The sequence below is a fragment of the Haemaphysalis longicornis genome, unplaced genomic scaffold (assembly GCF_048455015.1).
Source record: "Haemaphysalis longicornis isolate Haplotype H1 unplaced genomic scaffold, Haemaphysalis longicornis Haplotype H1 scaffold_214, whole genome shotgun sequence".
In the NCBI taxonomy this organism is placed as follows: domain Eukaryota; kingdom Metazoa; phylum Arthropoda; class Arachnida; order Ixodida; family Ixodidae; genus Haemaphysalis; species Haemaphysalis longicornis.
The window spans coordinates 152,815-167,464 of NW_027526300.1; the positions used below are offsets into that span (position 1 = coordinate 152,815).

The window sequence follows — 14,650 nt, forward strand, 5'->3', positions numbered from 1 at the left end:
CGCACATTCCGTGTTCGTGAGATTATTGTGCTGTCGAGAACTATTGTTCAACAAAACGATGTACTCCGGGGTGAATTGCTGAGCTGTGCATTTTTCTTGGCTAAAATGAGTTTGCTTAAGAATGTTCAATCCCGCACTGTCGCCTACTCCAATTACATTGACTATATTCAAGCAAGTATTAAGTCCTGTAATTTATCTATATGTAAACACCAGATCCACTTAGGTGTCAAGAGATTTGTTACATGGGCTGAGAAAAACCGGTTTATGTTTAACGCTGATAAAAGCCCGATTGTGTTATTTCACAGGTAACGCGGCGTCCATCCCTTTCCCTGTAATATACTACAAGGTAAAGCTATACCAGTGAAAATTCTACAGTAGTATTAGGGTAATATACTTGACCACAAACTCAGATTGATTCCGCATATGAAATTACTGAAAATAAAATGTTTAAAAACGATTAACATTTCAAATTTATTATACCAGCAGTCACGCGTAACAAGCACAATGTGGCTGCTGGCACTTCTATATAGACTTTTCAGGTCAAGAATGGGCTATGGGAGGATCTTATACCGGTCTGCAAGTGAAACAGCACTGAAAATGTTGGACGCAGTGTACGACTTTGGGCATTGCTCGGCCACAGCTGCATATCAAACGATCCGCATTTCACCCCTTCAGGATGAAACCAAAAGTGATCTTTAGAGCACCAGCTCACTTACACAGCTCTGATAAATGCTGCAATGATAAGTTCAATGAAGGAACAACCTTTCAAAGCCATTGGGAAAAATAATTCAACCCTGCAGCTTTTTGAAAACCGACCATTCATAGCACCACCCTTTCCTGTGGGCGGAATCACGCCGTGTATGGGATCTTCAAGTTCCTCTTATTGATAATTACTGCACCTCACTTCATGAGTTGGCTACCCCGTGGGACGTTTGCCAAATTCATAGTGACGTGTGCTTCAGAGGAACACAAAAGAAAAATGTACCAAACTTTGTTTTACTCAGCACTTCCAGTTCCTGAGAGAGAAATACAAAACAGCTGAATTCTAAATGGATGTCTCGAAGACTTCTGCACCTTTGTCTTGTGCTGCAAATGGCCCCCTATTCACTTTCTTCGAAACAATGAACAGGAATACTAATATGTATATACTGCAGAGGCACACGGTATCCTACTAGCTTTGAACCACATTCTACAAAACAAAATTAATTACTGAGTTATATGCACATACTAGCTCTGTTTTCTTTGAAATGGAAATAAATAGAGATGAAGACTTTCATCTCTGAAGCCTAAGAAAAACCCAGCTTTTATGCCATTCTAAGAGCTCGGTACTCTGCTTATAGCCCCAAACTTGCTCTCCCAGTGTGCTTAGTTCCCGGCAAGTGTGGCATTGATGGAAATGAAGCCGCTTAGAAACGTGCGGCAGTTGCTGCCTTTACCGGCAGCATAGAAATGATGCTGGTTCTATATGAAGACCTGAAATTTTGTGTGGAGGAAGCTGCGAGACCATTTGCAATAACAGTACGATAAAGAAAAAAGAAATTGATTACTTGGCATTAAGCCTAAAATAGAAAAAAATCACAGGCCCTCTCCACTAAAGTGAAACTTGGGAATGACCGATGCATACAGCGGATAAGTGTATTGTTAGCACCTTCGCGTTTTTTCCCATGGAGATGAAACCGTTGGAGGAAGAGGGGGGGTAGAGGTATACGGCTTGGCTGTAAAAGTCTCGTGTCTCTGAAGCACGAAGTGTTCTAGTGCGAGGCGTTGGAAAACGAGTGCCCCGCTGTGTTCTTTTAGTACGCATTACGTTCTAGCACGAGGCGTGGGAAAACAAATGGCCTGGTGTTTTAGCACCGTGTCTACATAAGACGACAACGATAGGAAATACATACAGCCTTAGCACCTTAGGGGCTTCGCCCCTAAAACCTGGTCCAAACAAACATATGAGAATTATAGTATCGGCCTTATGAAAGCTTAGAATTGGTCACACACACACATCAGGCATTCACACCTGTTGACTCATGCAGTCATGCCGGAGTGGCATCGTTTATGTCCTTCATATGCTTATTGAACGCAGAATGTGCAATATTGAATCAATAATTCACTTTAGTGGAGTTTGCACATGTACCAATTCATTGCACTATTCATTATTCCTAACAGACAATCTCATGCTCTCTTACGAGAAGGTATTTAGTCACCTGACAGTTGCTGAATTTTAAAACACATAGCATACAGTCCTTAACCTCACCTACGTTCATGACGTCTCCCAGAACAGTGGTGGTACCTGGGGCTTTAACCCTCAGGTGCCTGTACAAATCATGCCTTAATATGGCGCTATACACCAGTTCTTTAGTAAATTTAGTAAGTGATAAATAAGACGTATCACAAGTGTCAGCGCATCCTGGGGTTTTTAGTGGTTCTGCTTGTACAAACCTCTTTTTCAATTGTCCTCTTAAGCTTTGCTTTGATGCTGAATAGAGGTACAACCACGCATCTTTTCTGGGCTTCTGGTTTGGTGCGTGATGCCTTGGGAGTCAGTTTGGGTCCGTGAGGGCGCCTGACAGCGTTGGCGAGGTAGCGCGACATCGGACAAGCTACGACGACAAGCCAGGCCACGTAAGTACTCTGTACTTAAAAGGACAGGACTTCCGCTCGTGGAGTTTCAGGCAGAACCACAAACAACAGATAAAAAAGGATGCGAGCGGCACCGTGAGAAGCCGCGCGAGCACTGCGAAGGCGAGAAAGTTGAATTGATTTGAACAAACGTCTATTCACTTCACTAAGAGAGGTGTGAGACAGAGAGGGGAAGAGCGTGAGTGGTGGTAGAAAACAGCGAAGAACGAAGCCACAGCCCCTATTACGAATCACTGTTCTGCTTAATTTTTTTTCCTTTATAGTGAGGCTACGGCCGAATACTACTCTGTGGTTGTTGCAGCCTGTTCTTGTGAGGGAAAGCTTTTTGTATCGTAAATATCCCTCTAACTGAGGCGCACCTATCCAGTATAACCTAACTAATATCTGGAAGTTTAATTTTTACTGAACAAGGCACCCTTTAACACCTACGCAGTTTCTACCCCGAGTGCAATCCTGGTGTCGATAGTCAAAGTTAGGTGCTTGAACCAATTGATAACAATCCTGTGGTATATCTTTATGGGGAGAGAGAGGGAGGGGGTGAGTGTGTAGGAGGAAAAATGAAGGATGAGGCGTAACATGGTGGACATGTTCTACAAGACATGTCAAAGAGGAATTGCCGTGTGTTTGCTTGTGCGTGTGTTTGAGCGGGCGCCCGCGCGTGTGTGCGTGTTCGCGTACGAGCGTTTGGTTTATGTTGAAGGCGAAACGGCGGAGGCAATGAAGATGCCTTTGGGCGTTTCTCTCCTCGAGCAGCAGCAACAGCGGGAGAGCCAAGGTGGTGACGATCACGCTGGGCATACTACGCTCTCGCGACGTAGGGATTGTCCTCGTTCGGCTTGGGATTCTGCCTCAGCTTTAATCATTTACCATAAACGCTGCCCTCCATTACAAACGCTCCAAGGTAAACGGAGCCATTCATGGTTAAGGCTCATCGATGGGCTCGTGGTAAGGCGATAAACTGTTGCGTGGAGAGTCTTACGGTCACAGTAACAAAAATGATCAGATGCAGTGAGCGGCTCGGCGACGTTATTCTCTCATGATGCACGCTCTCTAATGCAGTAGGGGCCGTGATATTTCATGTGGAACTCAGGTCAGAGGACCGTCAGACGTCCTAAGTAAAATCCATAGCCAAACGAAAGTTACAACGGGGACTGACGGCGGAGAGCCACCAAGGTCATGATGGTGCATTTGCCGTCTTTGCTCACTTGACGAGAGCGAGCGAGCCAATTTGTGACTTTCAACAGCGTGTCACCCTGTCTCGTAGACGGGCTTGCTCTTAGAGGCATCGGATAATATGGGAGGATGGTATCGATGCTGCATGAAGGCTCGCGTTTGTAAAAAAAGAAATAAGAGAGAAAAGCCGGTGGTAGTTTGCGTAGCAGTGTTGTACATGATAACGACGGAGTGAAGCTGTGCGCCCCAAGTATAATGGTCTGCAGTGATGTACATGGCAGGGCGGGTCACCGAGCGTGTGTATAAATTGTTCCGCCAAACCATTTGTCCGCCATTGGTAGGCAGTACCTGCCCAGTGAACAATGCTGTTTTCCGGGAGGAGAGCTTCGAAAACTTTTGAAAGTCTCGTCCTTTGTCACTGACACGCTCCTTGAGGGTACCACGCCACATATTGAAGTGATGAAGGAGGAGCATGGCTATTCGCACCGTAGTGCTTGGAAGCGCGGACGTTTCGCCGTAGCACGTAGGATCGTCAACAACGACAAGAATCCACCTGTTCCCAGAATGCGTGCATAGAAATGGTCCGAAAAGGTCTACTGCAATGCAATAAATTGGGTGAGAAGGCACGGTAGGGGTTGCACCTCTGCTGTAGGCTTTGGCGGTTTGGCTTGCGGTGTTTGAAGGCCTGAGTACCGCAGATATAGCGCTGATGCAGCTAGGTGTATGATTTTAGGACGCTACGCGGATGGGTTGGGCTTGGCGTGGAAAGCTACGCATATTTCGCATCGCAGATGACGTGCTGTCACGAGCAGCCCCTTCCTCCCGTGCCTGTAGTTGCGGTGGCACAAAAGCACAGTAAAATAGGCTGCTCGCCTTTGCAGTGCCCGCGGCTCGGAGGTAGTCGTCGTGGCGTTGAACCAGCTAATGATAGAAGGGACCCACGGATCCTGATGCTGCTTAAGGGCTATGTCATTCAGCGTGAGTGCAGAGAGGATCAATCTTGTTGAATCAAGGTACGCTGACAAAGACTCCATAGGGTAGTGAAAGAGCGCATCAGCGCTATAGTCTTGGTGCGCCGATCCGTAAGTAGCACCGTATTCCTGAATTCGGAGGGTCCAATGTGCTGGCCGTCCCGAGGGGTCTTTTAGCGAAGACATCCAGCTTAGTTCGTGGTTGTCGGTAACAATGTCGAATTGTATGGCCTTATCAACAAGGGCGGAATTTTTCTAGGACCCAAACCATGACCAAATGTTGTTTCTCGGTTACCAAATAATTTGACTTTGTTTTAGTAAGGGCGTGACTGGCATACGCGGTGCCGTGAGCACTTGGGGGGGGGCGCTCGAGTCATAGTGGTGCAGTAGAAGTGCTGGGTCAATAACGCTCCTAGAGTATGAATCACCCCGTCACAGTCTGACGACAATGGAGATATTCCCTTGTCGCCGCCCAGTAGGCTCGTCAGAGGTGCTGTAATGCAAGCGATATGTCGCACAAACAGGCGGACGTAGGAACTCTGTCCTGCTTGTTCCAATCAGGTAGAATGCCCTCGTTGAACCAAAACTTGCCTAAGAGGGTTACTTGAGTTCCCCGAACGGACACTTTTTTTATGTTTTGGTGTAGTCCAGAGGCCCCGAGCCAGGTCAAAGTATATTTGATCCGGATGAGATGTGTTTCAAAGTCTGTAGAGAATGCATCTTCCTAACAGCTGAGACACGCGTATCATGTGAGACCCCTTGAGATATTGTACTCATCCCTTAGAGTTTGGCGGGCGCGTTGCAAAGGCCGAATGGCTTAACATTAAGCTCATAGCATACGTCGGGAGTAACACAGGCTGTTTATGGTTTCTAAGATTTGGCCATCGGTATTCATGTCAATAGCCGGAGCGCAAATCTACAGAAGAGAAAATTCCCACGCACTGGAAATAGTCGAGAACATTATCAATATGGAGCAACGAGTACACGTTAACACCGGTCACCTTGCTAAGCCCCGCAGAGTCAACGCAAAGTGTTAGGAGCTACCTTTTTTAGGAACCAGCAGTACCAGTGATTACAAGGAAACAAGAAACAAGGCAAAAAACGAAGGGGCTTCAGTCACGTTTCTGACATACACGATACTTTCCCAGTTTGACCATCAACATCGACGACCTATCTGCTGCTCCGGATGAAGGAGATTGTCCCCGGAAATGTCTCCCTTCAAACTTGCCATGTCACCTATCCACCGGAGCAAACCCGTGCGGCGTGTTTTTCCTTCCAACTAGGATCAAGAATACGCTCTCCTGCCGTATGATTAGGAAGGGATGCATTGTCACAGCCAGAATTCCCAAATCAATTCATTGCGTACTTAGGTCGAATTTAGTTTCCTACTGGACCATCTCTGCGAAGACACCTCCATTATTTCCGCCATTCATTAGTCCTGCGCGCAGACACCAACATTCTAAGCTTGGGCACCGCTATATTGCCGCTTTTCTGTGCTTCAATTTGAAGTTGCAGCTTATTTCTTCACACAGAGTTCTTCGCCTGCGAAAGATATACACCACCGCCTTACGGCGTCGGGCGTAACGAGGCGCCATAAGCGGAAACCAGAATGACTTTTACCAGCCCATCTGCGAGTCCGTGCTCCTTGAAACTCGATGGGTGCCTTTGTTGTGCCGCACTTCTGGACTGTTGTCAAGTCATTAACATTGCTGGTATGATTACTTCACTGATTCCTTCTAAAATAAAACAAAAAAGCTTGCATTCACGTGCAAGACTTTAATGACGAAGCTGTTGTAGGTTATCACGGATGGACACAAAGTCGAGTTCTAGTACAGTTGTGGTGTCATGTTTGACGCGGGCGGCATAGAATTTCAGTGAACCTATGCTGAGGAAGGCCACAGTGAGCAGGTTATTTTGGTCGACATTTTCGTACGCCAATGTCCAAGTGTGACTTGTCGTCTCTGGTGGACGCTTTGCAAGCCGAGCCTCTCGCAGCAGAGGGGACGCTTCCTCGGCGACGCGAACTATGCGCGGCCGGACCATGCGGCGTCAGTGATCTCCCAGAGCAGCTTCAACATTCAAGTCACGGATCTTCTACGGTACAATGCGCATGCGCACGGCTACATGAGGACGAACGACCGAGAGACGTTTTATAAAATTAATTTCCCCAGCCAGCTGCATTGCCGAGCCTACGACCCGTTATCCGGACCTCCGATGGCGCTTTAGTGACACTGCACGCGTGCAACGATTGAAGCCTTCTTATAAACATGTTATTTGTGCAGCTCTATGAACTGCTTACAAGAATGACGTCCCCTTCCACGGGGGGAGCCAGTAACGAGAAAAAGGTGTTACAGTTTCTGTGCCCTCCCTTTCGTCATTTTCCTCACCCGCCTTTATTCGCTTTACAGGTCATCGCCAGCGGCGGGGAAGAGACAGACGCTAAAGCTTAGTGTATTCGACATAACTATGCTGACTCCTTACAGTAACTTGGCTCACGCTGCTACACTAAAAATGAACCCTCTTGCTAAACGCTGCAACGAAGGCACTGCGGCATCGCCAGCACATGCGCAAGTACCAGCGGCAGTGCCGGCGTGAACGACGAAGTGCCGTGTGTCCAGCATGGGCAGTGTGATCAACTTCGACTGGCGCAGAAAGAAAGAAGACCGATCAGTTTGGAACCGTTTTTTTTGGCGCTTTTTGCCCCAGCTGGCCTTGCCCCCCAAAAAAATTCAACCAACATCATCAGCCCCATCTTGCTTTCTCACTGTTTTGTTCTCCAACCTGCTATTGTTTTATAATTGACGAAATAGGTTACGCGACAGGAACTAATGTTCATAATCGGCATTGAATTTACACACTGTTTAGACATCGGCCGTGAAGCAGCTTGCATTGGCTACGCCCGCAGACAGCTTCGTTTTCTTGAATTCTCGCCCATTATCATCTGTGTACACTCATCGTTGTGCATTCTCTCTTTTCATTGGTTTGGAGAGAACGGCCTATTAACGTCGGTTCCCCCAGACTTGTCTCTGCCAATATATTTTATTTAAGTGAACCCTCACGCCCAGGAGTGACTTCAACGCTTTAGCATTATTGCAGGTAGACTTAGTTGAAGAAATAACTCATTTTTTCTCATCTGTTTTCGAATACCCCTTTTCTCCCAGCAATAAATACGCCCTCTAATTGACCACCCTAGTACCAGTTGCTTTCAGCATTTTGGTGCGGAAATCACAGTACTTACCTGAATATCCACTCTTAGAAATCAAGCAGGTAAGAATGCCACGCGAAGCACTTGAACTATAGGTGTAAGGGAAATAATGCTTCGGGAGCTGTAGTAAGCTTCAACAGAACGTACCCTCTGGTCCCTCGTAGTCGCCAACACTGATGCTGAAATTTTCATGTTCCGAGGATATCTTGAAACGTCCGTAGTCGACCGTCACAATTTTTGTATTGTTGTTCAGCACCACGCGGAGGGTCATCTGTTCTGCACCGGATGTCAACGCGTGGAGAGCGTAATTTCCTGCAGAACAGGGCAAAAGAAAATATAGCAAGGCTTTCAATCGCCATCAACTCAAAGTTTAGACATTCTGCTTAGGGGACTACTGCGTGCTGCGAATTAGATTGCTTCGCATGCTGGTAAGTAACATGACCGCTAGAGCCCATAGGTAGGCATAAGAAATTCCGCATAGTCTTCGAGAGCGGCCGCGTATTTAATCTTGCAAAGCATGTATTTAATGGATCTTGCCATGACACGAGCAATTTTATACTACAAGCCTGACCTTACGTCACTGTTTCAATAAAACTAGGGAGTCCGGCAGTAAGAATTAGTTAAGGTAGTGGCATCTTTGCGCATCAATTCAGCGAATGCAGAATCAGAAGCCGAAGAGGACGTTTAAAGACACTACTCACCGCCTTCCAAATTATGTACAGTCTGCCGAGAAAACGAAATAACAGTGTTTGATATGGAGGTGAAAGAAATCTAGTGAGCGGACCAAATAAGCGTCTTGTGCCTTATAAAGATCACATTGCCTTGTCTACTCAGTCAGGAGATGCGCCCCAAGAAATGCTTTAGAAAGGGGCTCTGAACCGCACACGTCAAGTAAAAGTCAAAATGTAGACGTCGAAAAAGACTCCACTTCCGCTATAAAAAACAACGCGGTAGAGTATGTGGGAGAATATATCCTAGAGACCAGAAAGACATCGGGCGTTGAATTTCTAGGGCTCGATGGAGGAGTGTTTGCCAAGCAATCACAATACCGAATAGAATACCTGCCCCTTTACACATTCTGGCGAGGAGACGATGAAAGGGGCAGTGGGGCCTAATTTTTTATTTCAGCCTTCAACGACAAGAAGCTCGGTGGAAGCGTAACTTCGAGCCCTGTCGTGGCCGCCATGTAGATATTGTAAACAAGATTTAAAAATGGGTATTAAGTCATAGCCCGTAAGGTCGGTGATGATATGCAGGACAGAAACCTGTCGCCTTAGTGAGTACCTCGAACTAATATTTCTTGGGTCACCACAATAAATCTTTGAATGAGTCCGCGCGTGTACATCGCTGTGCGCGTGTGCACGCCCGTGTTTGTGATGATGAGGACGACGATTCAGGACCTTGCAGGCAAGGTCAGTGAGGCCAAGGGCATGATAGGGATGATGGTAGGTCCTTCGGAGATGTTTTGATATCAGTTATGAAAGTTTTATTTTGAAATTTACCTTTTAGGTGTGTCAATGCCTAGATGCAACACAAGGAAGGAAGGAACGTAGGGGTCGAAGCTGCATCATGGGCCATTGTATTGAGACTGATATTAAGGTCAAGTGGAAGAGATAGGTGCGATACTTACTCTAAACCAGTACCATGGAGAAATATTTAGAACCTGTTCTCGACTAAAACATAGGATGATGTCCTCGGAACAGAAAAGGATGCAAGCAGATGTTAGAGTGATCATCTTTAAATTTCCGTGTTTTCAATGTTACTTCCGTATTATACAACTTTCCTGAAGAATAAACTCTTGCCATCACCCCATTTGCAGTGTCACGTGTTAGTATCTCCTAAAAGCTAAAAGTCCTTGATGTGTGCGCAGCAGTTGTCAAGCAGCAAAAATATGTGCATAAGCTGTACATCGTCAAGAATCGGCAGAGCGAAGTAAACAAACACGAGCGCCCACAAATAACTGCTTCTTACTTAGAAAAAAAGAGTGTGTATAGGACACTAACAAAGGCATCGTTATGTGTGTACCCGCCGCGGTTGCTCAGTGGCTTTGGCGCTGTGCTGCTAAGCACAAGGACGCGGGTTCGATTCCCAACCGTGGCGGGAACTTTTTACGGTGGAAGCGAAAAGCAAAAACGCCCTTGTGGTAGTGATTTCGGCGCATATAAAAGTCCCCAAGTGGTAAATATTTTACCGCAGCCCTCTACTACGGCGCGCCTCATCGCCTGTGTAGCGATGGCGCATTAAGCCCCACAATCAGGTCAGGTCAGATGGTTATGCGCGCATGAGTAATGCGAGACACGTAAAAGGTCACCAAAGAAGGCTAAGAATGTGCGAGAAAACTTGCCTAACATGTCGACAATCTACACTTGAAATGCGGGCTCATTTTGTCTCCGGAAATTATATTTTCGGGCAAGCAACAAATGGTACGCTCATAAAAAAATTAGTGCCCCTTCACTTTGTGAAGAAGGATGACATGCAAAGCTGGACGCAGTCCACAGAGTGCACGAAACAAAACCCGTTATTGTAATTTGCGATGGAGCATGTTTTCTAGCCAATTAGGTGAATGAATCTGTGACGGATCCAGGCTTTGTTCTTGCGGATAAACATAGAACTGCGTGTGTCCTTTACGCGTCGTGAGCATCTCACTGTTTGTGTAAGGTCGGGTTCAGACTGTTGCCGCAACTGTCGTATTAGATTTAAAGAATGACGTCATTCCATATCTCAGCCAACCGGACTGCGTGACATTGAATTGTTTACGTTCTTAGATCACGATAGTGTTTTGCTTCGGTTAACTGATCATAGCCTAACACACAAACCTAATCCGCTCTACCACTAAGGACTCCGGACAGGTTCCATTGAGAGATTTAAGGACCGCGTTTGAATCTCGCACAGCACAACGGACATGGAATCAATCAGTACGGGCATGAAACCTATAGATGCGCGTGCACGTATCCCCTCCTCCCTCCCATTATTCTCCACTACAAACCTGCGTACGCATAAACCGGCAACCGGTCATGTGCGCGTGCTTAGAAGTGGCAGACGCCGTCAAAAATATACCCTGAAAGCCCTCTGAAGAAGTGATATTAGCTTACGCCGGCGTTCCAAGCGGGCAATTTACTGTTAATCCTGGAGGGATTCGCCGCTACTCCACGATCTGAGCTTGAAGCGGTAACGGCAGTGCCTGAAGCTTTCCGTTTTAGCACCCATTCGCACTTCTGTTCGAGCCAACGCTTCGATTCTTGCTCTTCTTCCTCCAAATGAACGCCATGCATCCCTTCCATAACGATTTACAACCTGGAAGCCCCGAGCTCTATTCTTGCGTGCAAACATGTGGCTGTCCGTTTTCCTTCCCGCTCGTATGCATCTTACTGTGTGTGTAAGATGTCCGTGTAACACATCAACCCACGCCCGAACCACTCGATTGAGGAGGACCGCCGAATAACCGCATTTAACCATGTAATTTCGACAACTAAACACCAGCACAACCGGCATTTCATCGGTTTTGGCATGAAGCTTAGCTGTGCGTGCACGCCCCCTTTTTTCTACCCGCAAACCGTCCACGCATAAACCAGCAACCGGTGATGGCGCCTAGTTTGGCGTGAAAGACACCGGCGAACATTCCGCTCGGAAGGCCTTCCAAGCTGAAAAAGAAATATGGGCTCAAGCTAGCGTTCCAACTGGGGAAGTTTCTCTTCTACCGAGAGGATTTCGCAGCTACTTGGCGAAGTGAATTTGAGTGGACACGGTGACGGCGGGTTCCGGTCGTTTTAGGGTGCAGCCCTTTGACAGCCGTTATCTGGGCTTCTCGGGAGCGGCGTCTGTTTGTGTCCGCGTAACCCAGTGAGCGAACGCAGCAGCGATGAGAAAAAGAAAATGGAGAGGAGTGTCTAGTGAACAGTGAAGTGGAGTACGACACGTGCGGCTACGGCGTCACCTCTCTCACTGCCATTCCCTCACACGCTTGATGTGTCGCCACCAAGGAGCGCCCTCCCCGTGACGCTTACCCGAGACGGTGCTCTATTCTCCGCTAATCCAAACCACGTGACGTTTGCGAGGGAGGTTCAAACACGATTTGCAACATGCTGGCCGGCGACGCCGGCGCACTGCAAGGTGGCAGCAGAATAGCGCACGCCAGCGTACGTTCGCTGATTACGCGAACACTTCCTGTGACGCAGCAGAAATGGGCCGTGGCTGAGAAGACTGCAGCTCGCGCTGCGCATGAATTTCATATGAGGGAGTGTAGTAATCGTCAGAGCATTTTTTACGCCCGTCTGAGCTTCTATTTTTTCGCAATCATATGATAACCGCATTGCCACCTTTAGCTGCCAACTGCGCAACTCGCCAAAGGAGAATCGGTGGAGGAGAGGGGAAGAATAGTTGTGCACGAGGTGTCAACGGTGGTGACGAAAAGCCCCGGAGCGGCGCCGAGTTAAATCGCTGACAATAGAATAAAAACTGGTGGGGCTATACATATACTGCTCTGCAGTAAAATTATGCTCCGCTATGAACGAAGAACACCCCGCCAACTTTGCGTGGACGTTGGTCTCCGTATCTCTTCTGATACAGCAGGGCTCGACACGGGGCCTACACTAGCAACTCTTAACATAGCAGGTGATCATCCTGCATAAGCACACCGTTACCCTGCTGGGGAAAGAATAAACATTTTCTGAGATAAGACGGGGCGCATTTGGAGTGCAGATTTGGTACGTATAAGTTTAATTTCCGCAAAGCATTCCTAGGTTAGTTTGGGGTCCCTTTAAGCGCGTTGCAATGTTCGTTTGTGCGTAACCTTGACTTTTACAGCGAAGGTGTTTGCCTCTCGTTGGTTCGAAACTTTCGTGTCCCCAACAAAAAAACCCTGGCAGGATCATGATGTTATCGCCTAAGACGCCGAGCGCATGAGTCAGTCTAGGCAGGACAAGGACGTAGAGATCTTTTTTGCATCAGGTCTACAGCATACAGTTTAGTATTCGTTAACAAACCACAAACAACTATAGAAACCGCACCAGAGGTAATAAGGCGCCTGTGAACAATGCGACCCCCTTTGTGTCCCTGGTAAATACTAGTTTTGTGATGCCGCTCGCCAAAAGGGGGCTAAACAGCATTCGAGGGCGGACGCATGGGTCAGGCGCTGACACGAGATAAGCCGAGCGAAAGTAACCAGCCCGCCGAGTCTCAATTCAGCATGTGTGCTATTTTACAGACGCTCTGCGGGACATCCACTCTCGCGGGGCATGATTGCAGCCCTTTTTCGTACTCTCGTATGGGCTGTCATTTTTTTCCAATAATTAGCAGTTGTTAGCTGGCGCCTATTATCAACTGGCCAAGCTGAAAATTCTCCAGCACAACCCTACTACCAAAGATCAGAAGAACTTCATATTTCCTTTTTATTTGAATATTATAATTTCTTTCTTCGTTCAAGTGTTGCTACGAGCGGTCACGCAGGTTCAATTTACGTCAGGTTTCAGATGTTCGTTCATACGGGACTTCGTTTCATGCATGCTGCCTTGCAGAGCAGCATTTGCAGCGCTCCTGTTGCCGGCTTCATTCCAAGAAACGCCACCATGAGGAGCATCCCTGCTTACCGCGACTCCGTGTATATACTCAGTGAAAGGAGGGGTTTCGGCGAGCCGTTAGAAACAAACAATTTATCGACCTGCAGTGACCCTGTCTATAAAACAGTCTCCACAACATTCTTTTGCAGAGAAGAGCAACTCGGCGTCAAAAAACTGGCAAACACACCGCTGAACTAATGAGGAAGGTGTCTTGTATTGCAAAACACCGTCTTGCAGAGAATCAATTCAAATCCAGAAAAAGATCGCATGATTCCGTATAAGTGTGGTCGATTTTCTGGTCGATGTGCGCGGAGAGATAAGTCATATTTCTAGAATGCGATGCTATCGTCGATGTCTTTGTGGCACTCCTGAAGAATTCAGGTTTTTGTGTGTACTTAAAGCAAAGACAAAATGTGAGGAGCAATAACGACGTCCGCCACTATTTTTATATGTAGTTCTTAAAAGGCTTTCCACCTTGAATTGGGCATGCGTCCTACGGACAAAAAAAAAGCGCAACTATTGTAGTTCGCAAAACATGCCCAATTTCGGCATCGTCCTTGGCAGTGCGAATGGAAAATAGGGCGCTACGGAGAATCGGAATTTAAAAAGGCAGGCAGTTGCCTCATTGCTGATTACGGCATATCTAGGTTTTATGCAATAGTATTTATCGTGCGGCATGCGTCAGAGGACGGTCATTGCTTTATCCTGCCGCACGTGCCAGATTTACGAAAGTGCGCTGCGGTAGGCATACTGCAGATTTTATTCCCCTTTAAGGGATGAGATGTAACTTTACCACCGAAAAGCTGAGTGCTAAATATAAGAGGCATAACGATTGCAGCACTATTTGCGGCCACACTAGTCTCACGAGGATACTAAGTGCCAGCGGTCACTTTGTGTTCATCCCCAGGACTGAACGAATAGTATTGTAAAATGCTGGTTCTTCTCAGGCGCTTACTTTGCGGTATAACAAACCTCCATAAACTTGTGTTCCTGTTTGGCCAGTATAGATTGCCGTTGTAACGTCAGGCAAGGCAGGGAGTAGGTTCTTTGATTGATTCCGAGGTTTCATTCTCCAAAGCCACACCTGGACATTCACTCACGCAATAGGGGTT

General features: G+C 47.1%; 1 protein-coding gene across 2 annotated transcripts in view; it reads right to left on the reverse strand.

Moving 5' to 3' along the window:
- The window catches only part of LOC144172461 (techylectin-5A-like), a 49,821-nt gene that overhangs the window by 13,954 nt on the left and 21,217 nt on the right, over window positions 1–14,650 (reverse strand). For both annotated transcript variants that reach the window (XM_077701163.1, XM_077701164.1), the window contains exon 5: window positions 8,131–8,295. In XM_077701163.1, coding sequence (XP_077557289.1) covers window positions 8,131–8,295 — 165 coding nt within the window. The remainder of the gene's footprint in view (window positions 1–8,130; window positions 8,296–14,650) is intronic.